This window comes from Poecilia latipinna, unplaced genomic scaffold (genome assembly GCF_001443285.1).
Source record: "Poecilia latipinna isolate Pla-1442-1.1 unplaced genomic scaffold, P_latipinna-1.0 Scaffold2275, whole genome shotgun sequence".
In the NCBI taxonomy this organism is placed as follows: Eukaryota; Metazoa; Chordata; class Actinopteri; order Cyprinodontiformes; family Poeciliidae; genus Poecilia; species Poecilia latipinna.
Window position 1 is genome coordinate 49,523 of NW_015114891.1, and position 12,122 is coordinate 61,644.

At 44.5% G+C, this 12,122-nt stretch overlaps 1 protein-coding gene across 6 annotated transcripts in view; it reads left to right on the forward strand.

Annotated features, from left to right (window-relative positions):
• The window catches only part of LOC106937107 (fibroblast growth factor 18-like), a 42,246-nt gene extending 31,863 nt beyond the window's left edge, over window positions 1-10,383 (forward strand). For 2 of the 6 annotated variants that reach the window (XM_015018462.1, XM_015018461.1), the window contains 4 exons: window positions 4,906-4,945; window positions 5,080-5,260; window positions 8,533-8,639; window positions 8,757-10,383. In XM_015018462.1, the coding sequence (XP_014873948.1) occupies window positions 4,916-4,945; window positions 5,080-5,260; window positions 8,533-8,639; window positions 8,757-9,029 (591 nt within the window). In that variant the 5' untranslated portion in view covers window positions 4,906-4,915 and the 3' untranslated portion in view covers window positions 9,030-10,383. Of the gene's footprint in view, window positions 1-52; window positions 1,623-4,905; window positions 4,946-5,079; window positions 5,261-8,532; window positions 8,640-8,756 lie in introns of those variants that run through there. The other 4 variants (XM_015018458.1, XM_015018459.1, XM_015018460.1 and 1 more) reach the window with 4 other exon arrangements.
• Window positions 10,384-12,122: the final 1,739 nt, after the last annotated feature.

Below are 12,122 nucleotides of genomic sequence, written 5' to 3' on the forward strand. Positions count from 1 at the left end.
CGCCCCCCCCCCCCTTGGGACCCCCCCTTAAAGGGGAGATTTTTAAAAAAAAAAAAAAAAAAAAAAAAAAACAGAGAGGGAGAGAAAGGAAAGAAACCTTTTTTTTATTTTTGAAAAGAAGAAGGATCTGCATAATACCAGTGAAGTGGATAAAAGCGCACGGCTGGATTCTTTTTGCGTTCTCTCGCGTTTTTCCCCTCTGGTGTCTGAATGAAACAGGGAGGCAGAGACATGGGAGAGCAGCGGAGTGTAAGGTTTTGCTCTGTTCTGGGGGTGTCGGTCTGTCAGCATGACTGAGTAAACACCTTCTGCCTTTAACTTTTATTCTTCACAAGCTGGTGAGTTTCCCCCCCCCCCTTTTTTTTTTTTTTTTTTTTTTTTTTTTTGCAGCCCAGAGTTCCCTTTTCTCTTGGAACGCTGCAGAGACTTTGGTGTTTCATGCCCCCCACCCCCCTCCCCTCACCCCAACACACTGTCAGTGAAACTGCCCTAAACTTTTCTCCTTTTTTTTTTTTTTTTTTTTAAATAAATAAGAAGATCGTATTGCATTTTCCCCCCCTTCAAACATTTTGAAGGTGATGTCATCGTGCTGTGTTTTGGCAGGTATTGTGTTGAGAGGGCGCAGAGGGGACTGCTGCAGCCAAGTGGTAACCAGCGGCTGAGTAGAGCCGGGGGGTGGGTGGGGGGGAAGAGTCCGGAAAAATCAGGTGCAAAGTGCGGCATGTCATTTCCTCGCCGTGTCGCGGGTGGCTGACTCTGCCACCCAGTCGCAGCTGCTCCCATCCTCTCCAGCCACCTCCTTCCTCCATCATCTTTCTTTCCCTTCTACTACCCCCCCTATTTCAGGACTGCCCATATTCTTCCGTCTGAGCTGGACCGCTCCGGGACCTTATCAACGTCTTCCTGGAACACCGTTAGCGGGTGTCACCTGAGCACCAGACCCCGCTGCGTGGAGGCTCAGAGATGACCGAGATCGCATTGAATTACCCTGCGCCCGCAGAGCCCCATCATCCAGGTCGCAGTTTGCTCCAGCCGCCAGCCCAGGAAACCCGCCTGCAAGAGCTCCAGAACCCGCACAGCTTGGATTAAACCTGCCTCTAACTCCCGTCTGTGGATCTCGGCGAGTTCGGCTTTTTTCCGCTGCTTTTTTTTTTTTTCTTCTTCTTTCTTTCTTTCTGTAGCGACGAAAACTTTTACGCACTGGATTACGCGTCTGTTGCTGGGGTTCAGCTAGGTCGATCGGTGCAGGCAATTTGTAACACGTGAACGCGCTTTCACCTGTTCCGCTTTCTGTCGGGAACGCGCAGCCCATTTGCTGCCCCCGCCCATCTGTCCCACCACCGGTCAGGACGGCTGTTAAAGGTTGCCCGGCGGTCATCACTCACGCCGTCTCGTCTGTGCCATCCACACCGGGAGGACCGGAGCACGCCGCTGCCGCCGATGCCAACAGGAGTGACAACTGACTCTTTGACTCTGGACATCATCCATCAGGTTCACGGCGTGAAGGGAGAATCTCCGGACTGTCGGACTGGCTCAGACCGAGCGAGGAGACCGTCTCTGGGCCAAGTTCCATAGTGGAGGGGGGAAGCAATGTGGTCCCTTCTTTCCACGTTGACCGTCTTGTAAGTCACTTTTCATCTAATTTCTTTGCTCGGATTCTATTGCTCTGGCTAAACGTCTTGGGAGGGTCAGGGCAACAGATGAAGATGATGAAGATGAGGGTTGTAACGTCTAAGGGTTACATTACTCCACAGAAGACATAGGAGCGCAAGGGTCTGTTTTGATTGGCTGACAGTTCAGGGCCATTGGGTCAGAGTCAGGGCCTTGTTGCTCATAAAACCTGCCATAAACATCTTCATCACCATCTGCACTCACTTTGGGGACGGCCAGGCTCGAAATGGATCAATTTCCCTTTTTGTTCAACAAGTGTGTGTTTTTCCCCGGTTTTGGAATATTTCAAAACTTGCATCAAAAAAACACTGGCTTTATCTGTGGGACAGCTAAATTATAGAGCCAAGGAGCACATATATGGAAGGAGGATGCAGGACCAGGGAGGGTGTGTGGAGGGGTGCATGTTTGAGATGTTCCTCCTCAAAAGTCAGGGAGTTTATTTTTCTTCCTTTGTGTCGGCTGTTCGTCTCCCAGATGGCAGTCATCTTTAGATACTTCTCATTCCTTACACAACCTGGACAGGGTGTGTGCTGCTGTTTGTGTCTCAGTACCTTCCTCTCACCTAACTGACTACATCTGTCTTCTTTTCTTGCCCATACCATTTCTGTTTTGTTTTTTTTTTCCCCCACAGACGCCTTCTAAGATTAAAAGAAGTATAAATTAATAACTGATGAATGACGGTGCCCCTGGCGGCATCCGAAGAGACACTTTCTGTGTTTAGTCTGCTGCTCTCCCAGTCATCTTTTTTATTAATTTCCATCTCACTTACCGGTGTTACCACAGCCACTTTTCATCCTCCAGATGCCATTTATAATCCTCTTGATCACAGATTTTCAGTTCAGGGCTTTTGGTCTAAACAACCTGTTAATTTCTGTGAGTTGTTCAGACTTCTGCTGCGTCATCAGCCTCGAATGCTGCTCATATCCCCCACAGGTCTAAGCAAAACTCTAAAGCGGGGTCTGCTCGCAGCACATTTGAAACTTTTGAACTTTGCTGAAGCCCACTGCTCCAACTTTGGCGTACCACGTAAACCACTGCTACACACAGTCTGAAACCGCCACTCTGTGCCGAGTCCCACAGGTCAACCACTCTTCTCCACGCTAGTGCCCAGTCTACAGCGCTGAGGCCTACTCTCCTAACCGCAGCCTCCATATGGTTGATCTGCTGGGATGTAGGTTTATGATGTCAGATGGCTGCTTGTTTTGGCACTGGGCCCGGGCACATTGGGCTTTCCCTCTTTCTCCCCTACCTCTTTCTGTCCTTATTCCTCTTGAATTTTTTTACTCTGCACTCTCTTATTTTCTCGTTTTTCTCATCCCTCCCCCCACCGCCCGGCTGATCCCATCTCTCTCTTTCCTCTCCCCTTCTCCTTCTCTCTGTAGCTGGCATAATATGGAGTGTCTGTGGTTTTTGTGGGAGCGGGGGAATCCAGTGCAGAGGCACTTTTCCGACAGCGTCCTCGGCAGTGGTGCAGCCGTGGTGTTTTAACAGCTGAGAGTCCTCACAATGCACAGGCGCTCTGGTTTTTTCGGCTGCGCAGGCAAAAAAAGTGAGGGCCAATGCTCCGCTGCATTTCCCAGGATGTGTGCATCTATTAGGACGACCTGGAGCGAGCCAACAACACCGGCTATGGAGTCTTATGAGACAGAAGAGAGAAAAATAGAGGGGAAACAAGATGGCCATGGCGGTGTACTTGTACGAGGCAGGGCGCAGAGACATGTTACGCAACACTAAGCACATGTTGAACACCTTCCACTTCCACCGTTTGCCCTTTTGTCTTCTCGTCTCGCTTTGCACTTTGCGGTCTCGCCTCTCTCGTTAATTTGCTTGGGTTTTCTCCCCTTTGCTTCGAGATGTGCAACCTCTCTGCTTTCTGACCCCATCTCCCCTGCCTCACGTTAGTACGTCTGCCTGTTCTTTTCAGATGTTATCTCCACTCTCCCATCTCTTCAGCTTCATCTCTCCTCTATTTACTCTCACATTATCTTCCACAGCCCTTCTCTCGGCCTAGGCCGCTGCGTACCTCTCGGCCTACCTTTCCCCTTCTCTTTGCTATCTGCCTCTCTCAGCATGTCTTTGCTTAGGCCCAGCTGTCAGCTGTATGCCCCTCCTGTATACACATATTCACCTTGCACACATCTGCACATCTGTGTGCGTACCCATGACAGTGTGGAGGAGTCACCCTCGCTAACCCTAAACATAAAGAAAGATTGGAGGCAGGGGAGGGGGGGAGAAAGGTAGAGCGGAGAGAAATGACGGGGAGGGAGAGATAAACTCGCCGAGCAACAGGGAGGACTGCGAGCCAGAGAGAGAGAGAGAGAGAGAGACAGAAGCATGCAGAGAGATAGCAAAAGATGAGGTGGGGAAAGACAAAATTCATAGAATTGCTTTTCAGCCCACACACTTGGTTTTGAACTCCATCAAGTGTTCAGCCACTAATTCAGAGCTGCTCAAGGACTGCCAAGGAAGATTTTGCAACACAATCACTCCCTTACAAAAGCTGTAAATAACGTGCGATGCATTCAAGGTCAAGGTCTACATGTCAATTAGGGAAGAAAGTGAGAAGAATTTTAATAAGCGCAACCAGCTGTTTCTCCTGTAATGATTAAAAGCCTTTAGTTGGACAACTAATAGGCTTCATGTAGACAAAACAAAAAAAAAAAAATTTGTACCGTGCCACCATAAATCATTTTTCCCCGTCTTAGCTCTTGTTCGCACATATTCCAAGCATCTCCAAATGTAACCACAATCCACCGCTCTCGAAAGCCACATCACAGCTGAATGAACACCTGTAGTCCAGCACAGCTGTCTACATACACAAGCGGCCAAATGAGCCAGCCCGTTTCCTTAGATGTGCGAACCAAAAACGTGTTCTACTCGTCTCGGCATGTTTGCCATGTCGGTGTTGGGTCCAGTCGGGTCATTTGCAGGCCAGATTTTTGGAAGGGCAAAAGTCACAAATGGGTCAGAAAGTGGGTTCGGACAGGAGGCTGCTGGTAGCGTTACCGTAAACACTGCTCTGGGTGTTGTCTGTCTTTCGATTCCTGGACATCTGCCGGTCCGTATGTCAAGTCGTCGTGCCAGTCTCACGCCCAGGAGTGTGAGTAATCACCCGAGAAGGAAATGAGATGTCGGACAGAGAGAACAGAGGAAGAAAGAAATGGAAATGATGGTGTAATACCCTAATCTTCCAAAATTTTATATTTCTTAACTCACTGTTTCTGCTTTTTCCAGATGTATCCAGATGTTACTGGTGATGTGCAATCCATTGCAGGTGAGAGACGGCATGCATGACAAAGGAGCGATTGTGTAGCGTGAAAGACGTCTTGTGTATTGAGTTTATGCACGGTCCTTCAAGCATCTTCCCAATCCTCTGCCAAACTGCGGATGTGCTTGTGGGTGTTCCAGCAGGTACTTGGCGTGGATGGAGTCAACTTCAGTGTGCATGTGGAGAACCAGACGCAGGTGCGAGACACCATGAGTCGGAGACACCACCGAGTCTACCAGCTCTACAGCCGTACGAGCGGCAAGCACGTCCAGGTGTTGGGACGCAGGATCAGTGCCAAGGGAGAAGATGGAGACAAATATGGTAAGACACAAACACAAACGTACAGTGAAAAGCAGAGTAGTAGCACTTAACTACTAAATGTGCTCATGACCTGTTTGCACGTGCGGACGGCCTTGCAAAGTATTCACACCTTTTGAAGATTTTGCTGTGTTGAAACCTAATTATTTTTTTTCTTTTACACATTTTTACTGACAGAACAACACCAAGTAGAAATCGGTTTTGATGTAAAAAAAACAACAACAAAAAACAACAACAAAAAACAAAAAAACAAGTGGACATGCAGTTTCCTATCCTCTTCCCTGAGGTCCGTAGTAGAACAATGAACAAACGGCATCATATAAAGACAAAGGAGCGCTGCAGACAGGCTACAGATCGTTTTAAAGCAGAGTTACAAATATAAAACAATATCATCACATTTAAGTGTCTCACAGAACACTGCTGAGTCCATCATTCAAAATCAGAAGCTAAACACAAGACAACCTTGGAATAAAAAAAAACTTGTTGGAGGCTGTAGGAGACTTGAGATAGATAGGGCTAGAGATTGAATCTCCCACGTTAGCCAGAGCTGGTTCAGATCAAATCGTCAGATTAGCCCGGTCATACCAAAGGCTTGGAAATTGCTGTTTGCAATTTGGCAAAGACATTCCCCAAAAGATTTGATATTAAATAAAAGGTGATTTTTTTTTACAAAGTACCGACTCAAGAAAGAGCCTGAATACACATGCATGCCGCACATTATGCAGATTTATATCGGCAAATTTTAATTTTCCTTATACTGTGCAAAGATGCACCACTTTGTATTAGTCTACCACATAAAATCTCATTAAAAAAATACATTGAAGGTTTTGTTTGTAATGTGACAAAACATAGAAAAAGTTCAAGGGCTGTGCATACTTTAGTGAGTCACTGTAAGAAGAACAAAGACTTGAAAGTTGACCAGATCCATGCATCATTGGTGATGCACATAAAAGCACACATACAGGCCTTCCATGGCTTTGACAAAGGGGCAGCGAAGCTTGTCTCGGGAGCACAAAGACCACATTGACTGGCTGCAGACTCAGTGATTCACAAGAGAGACGAGACACAGAGAGAAAAGGTGTCACGAAAGAAAAAAAAAAGTGTGAGATAAAGGAGGGAGCCTAGCATCGATGCTCGGATAGAGCATCGTACCGAGTGTTAGAAACTCATCTCTTTCATTGATCCAACCATTGATTTTTCATCCTTCCTGTTGTCTCCTCTGGATTTTAAACAGCAGGCTTCCTTTCCCTCCCTCCATCTATCGTCTGACACTTTCTCCGTCCATCCCCCAATATCCTTCATCCCTCCTGCTAGATGTGTAATGATGGCTAAGCCATTCTTAAACAGCACAGAATCAATTAAGCCTTCCCATAAAGCTTCATAATTCTGTATGTTGGCACATCCTTTCTATTCATTTCAGGTCAAATGTCTGTCCGTTTAGCCCCGGGTACAACACATGCAGAGATGCACCTGTTTTTATACGAGCATTTAAAATATGATTTGACTAAAAAAAAACAAAAAACAAAAAAAAACCAAACAAACAACAATTAGACCGGTGATTTCTGCGTCCGAACTACAGGCACAGAGAATAAATCTGGAAAAAAAAAAAAAAGTGTATGACAGTACAAAGATGAAGAGTAAGAGCAGAAGGGAGATGAGAAGACAGTTGGGGGAAGAGACATGAAGGGGGCAAGAGGGAGGGAGGCATTGATTTCTGCTGACCCCTTTGTTGACTAAGGTCATGTAGGAACCATTTTAGGATTTATTTTTAAACAGGCACAAACACTCTCTAAAGGTGTGTAGTTAGTGAAGCAGCAGCCGGCTGCCTGGAAGGTCGAACACACATTGTGCACCTCCACGCAAAAACACAAAAGGGCACAGGAGCACACGCACACGCCTTAAAACAACAGGATCACAGGCACTCAGACTGAGTGTTCTTCGGCTCCCCTCGGCTGCCTTTTTTTTTTCTCGGCTATTATCTTTTTATTTTTCTCGAGGCCCATGTGCAGTCAGGGTTCTCACATCCATGTGTGTGATCAACCTGCTCTAATAGCCATCTGTTCTGCCAGAGATATCCACATCTGCCTGTGATTTATTACACAGGTAATAGGAGCTATATGAATCTCCATACTGCGACCCAGACAAAATGCTTTGACTGGTTTAAATTTAATGTCAGCTGATTAAAACCCATCTTTTTTTCCAGGCTGTTGACACCATGTGAGATGTTGAACGAATTATTTATTTTTGTTATCTTTTATTGTTCTTAATTCTTTCACTCACGTGGCTGCTTTATGTATTTTCGATCATCGTTTGTATTTTATTCTGTTTTTGTTTGTCTGTGCAGCACTTTGGTTTTCAAAGTGCTTCATGAATGAAGTTGGATTGGATCGTTTGAATGTCTTTCGCGTAAAGACAAAATTGATGATATTTCAGTGAGATTTTATGAGGTCGACCAGTGCAAAGCCGCATATATTTGTAAATGAAAGCATACAGGATTTTCAAAAGTTTTGCAAATCAATATTTATAAAGGGACGTGCATAAGTATTCAACCCACCGCTAAATAAAATCTGGTGTAAGTGTTTTGCTTCGGAAGTCACCTAATCCATTTACACCGTTCACCTGAATGCATGTTAAAATCACAGTCCAGATAATGAGAGCATTAATCAGAAAAGCCCAGGAGGTCCATAGTGACTCTGGAGACTCTGCAGAGATCCACAGCTCAGGTGAGAAAATCTGTTGTTAGGACAACTATTAGTTGTGAACTCCCCCAATCTAGTCCTTATGGGTGAGTGGCAAGAAGAAAGCGATTGTTGAAAGGCCATTAGAAGTCCAAATTTAAGTTTTTCATCTTAAGAGGATACAGCAAACACACCGAAGGGGTGAACCCATAATACCGATTTGACCTTTGAGGAAAACCTCATCTGTGGCGGAAAATTAACAATGCGTGTCACCCTTAACACACCATTCATTCCAGTCTGCGGTTGTAATGAGACAAATGTTCCAGTTACATGGAGACACTCAAGACTTTGTTTTTGGGTGTGAACCTTTTTTTACTTTGGATGTCAGTTAAGTTCAGATTTTTTGCTATTGTAATAGATCACAGGAAGCCCTGAACAAAAGGAGATCAAAAGTTTTGGGGTTTCTCATATCTGTAGGATTAATGAATCAACAAACATTATACGTCTATAGCCTGTTAACAAAGAGATTCATGCAGTGTTTTTCCACACACATTCATCTCTAATGTCTGTCTGTTTCTCTGTCTGTCCCTTAATAAGCCCAGCTTGTAGTGGAGGCAGACACCTTTGGTAGCCAGGTGAGAATCCGAGGCAAAGAAACCAACTTCTACCTGTGCATGAATCGCCGCGGGAAGCTGGTGGGAAAGGTGAGACGTTTTCTTATTCGGACGTGTTCATAAAACAATGTCTCCAAACTTCCTCACTGGCCTCACTTTATGCCATTGTGTATATACCTGTGGTTTTTTTCCCCTGCTCTTTCTCAGAAGGCCAGCAACCGAAGCGCTGACTGCGTCTTTGTGGAAATGGTCCTGGAAAACCATTACACAGCTCTGATGTCTGCGCGCTACACGGGCTGGTATGTCGGCTTCACAAAGAGGGGGCGTCCTCGCCGGGGACCCCACACGCTCCCCAACCAGCAGGACGTACACTTTATGAAACGCTTTCCACCAGGGGAACAGCCTGACCTCACCACACCCTTCCGCTTCACGACCATCAGCAAGCGGGTCAAAAGGGTCCGCACCACTGGGACACGCTAGCAGTGGCTAACGCTAGCACCCACAGTCTTGAGGAGCACAAGCCTCACCCTGAGCCTCCAAATGGCTAACCCAGTCATCTCTTCTGTTGCACTCGACTGATTGTCCATCCCTTTGATGGGACAAATATTGACCAGAAACCCGATGAATCATTGATGGGGTTCAGCTTTAAGAATCCTAATTCAACCCTCATAGCACCTGGTTAGTCACAATTTCGCTAACCTTTTGTTCCCTTGGACCAACTGGACTGTATCTCCAGTAATGCTGGAAACTCGGAAAGAGTGACAGAGAGCCTTAAGGTCAGTCGTAGTCCAAGGCACAACAAAGGCCTGGAATCCAGAACCACATAAACCACATCCCAACCATAATCCTGTCTGGAGTCCAGGTGGGCTGTGTCAAGCGTGGGATTGTAACTGGACCATACAGAGAAAGCATAGCTGGGGAAAGACTAGCTGAACAAGACAATGAGTGCTTAGCCTACGACAAAGGGAAAATTGGGACATGAAAATATTCGAAAGGATACAGAGATGGTGATCCACATGGATCCAGAGGACATATAAGGAACTGTTGACATGTGACGCACTTACCTGTCTCACTACTAAACCGGTGGGAACCTGTGGGACTGTTGGGCGAAAGGCAGGAAAATAAAGGATGAATGAAGAAATATTAGAGTGAATGACACTGAATATATGCATGTTCTTGAGAGGCTGACAAGGAAATGTGTATTGCATGAGTGCTTGGAGATTAAAAAAAGAAGAAAAAAAAATCACAAGAGGTTCTGGAAATGGACCGTGCTGTCCCAGGACATCTCGATGCAGGGACCGAAGCTTTAAGAACTGGAATGTACTTAATAAACCAAGCTGCACCAAATTCTGCCAACAACTCACTGCAAACCAAACCTACTGCAACCAAAGACAACTGGAGACTTTCTTTACGATTCCTCCTCTTTCTTTGCTCTCCCCCCACTGAGGACACTACATCCACAGCTTTAAGGTGCAGAAGGTGATGAGTGCTTGGCTAAGCCCAGTGGGGAGAGTGCCTTCTCTAATAGCATCGCTATAGAAACGACCCAGGGGGATGATGCTCCTGTGAGATACCGTGGATACAGAGTGCTGCTACCAGGACATTCAGTGGGATAGCCAAAGTCTCATGCATACACACAAGGGAAGAAAAATTAAAGGGAACAATTTATTGAAAGTATAAATATATATATTATATATTAAAGAAAGACAGAAACGTAAATAAGCAATCTTACTATGATGGTTACTATAATTATTACGATAAAATTATTTCATTTATTTATTTCAGCTCTGTGTGCAGCAGTCTTTCTTGACTCAGTAAACCTTTCAGAAACATTTCAAACGTCTCCCAGTTTCTTTTAAGCAGCTTCATCACTTTCTCATTTCATGCCAACATGAATAATTTGAAGGCATTTTTTTTCAGCCAGGTTGCCACCCATTGTCTAGCTTCATTTATTAATTTATTGTTGGTGTGGTCGCTTTTCTAGTATTTTTTGTAAGGAACTGGGGTGGGGGTGGGTGGGGGGCATGGTGACGTTGATCCAAACAATTCTTCCTCTTCTAGCCTTCCAGTCATAACTTTCAAAATTAAACATATAAAATGGCAGTATAATAAACAAACTTAAACTGGTTGTGTAATGCAAAATACAGTAAACATTATCACTTTTTACTATTCTTAGTTTAAATTCATCATAGACTTCATGGTATATTTTGAGGTTTTTGTGATGTATTTGACTTCCTCCCTCCCCCAAGTTTGCAAAGATTGTGCAATTTACAACTTTAGTGATTTAAAAAAAAAAGAGTTGGGCAAAAAAGCTGAAATTTATTATGGATCAAGTATGATGCACACATGCTCAAATGAACTCGCATACCCAATCTAAAAATGTCTCATATGCTCTGTGTAGCCTCAACTTTGGCTGACTGATTGTCATCGTATGGTTGAGGAAAGGCCCATTCAAGAAGCTTAAGGTTTTCCTACTGTATCCATTCCAAAATCGGTTATGAAGTGTTTGAGATCATCGTCTGGACAGCTGTGTCCATTTTTCCAAGCAGTTGAACTCAAATATTACCCCGAGTTTAAATGAAGTTGCTCGGGCCATTCAAAACAACCCAGGAACCACCAGGGCCATAATGAAATTTAATATCCTGAAACTCAAGTTGACTGTCCACAGTGAGTTCTACATCATCATAGACTTTGAACGGGTCTGCCAAGAAAGAAACACCTGCTCCAAAATCAAAGCCATCAAATATGACTGCAATGAACAGCTGCCCACATACTGACAGTGAATCGCCTTCTGGAGAAAAGATTAAAAATCGAGCTGTTTGGTCACGATGATAAAATGTATGTTTCAGAGGAATTGATGTAAGGCTTCCAAACCCAACAACAATATATCCACCGTCAAGCGTGGTGGTGGTAGCATCATGGAAATCATCTGTTTCCCGTCCATGGGAACAAAGTAGGTTGAATAACTAAAAACGGTCGCCACCAAATTCATCAACATCACCTCCGATCAACTTTTAAATAGCTGAAAATTAGACACGATTTTGTGTTCCAGTAGGACAATAATACCAAACGTCACAACTTGTCACAGAACGGATTATGCATGTTTGCATTAATCTTCTGGAATTGCTCCCCACTTCAACACATTTATGGACTGTTCTTAAAAGCCGGGTCATCTGCCATTTCCTGTAAGATAAATGGTCAAATATTTGGCCAGAATTATGCCAAGACCTTTGCCAAGGGACCCAAATGTTATTGGGGTAAATGTATATATTTGAGCTTGTGTGAAAGAGAAAATTCAGTATAAATGTTATTTTAAAATGTATATATATCTTAGGCTGTACATTGTATTGAATAGTGTAAAATATATATTGGCACTATTCAAATGCATAATTCAAACCCCAGTACAAAAAGGACATTCATGTCGATGGGAGTATGTAAACATCTGACTACAATATAAATTTCCTACAGTCCACCCAATAATATATTGATCTTGATTTTCTCTGTTTCGTTTAGATCTATTAGCCTTAATGAGTTTATGGCAGTGCTCTCATAAGACCTATATGCCCTGATTTT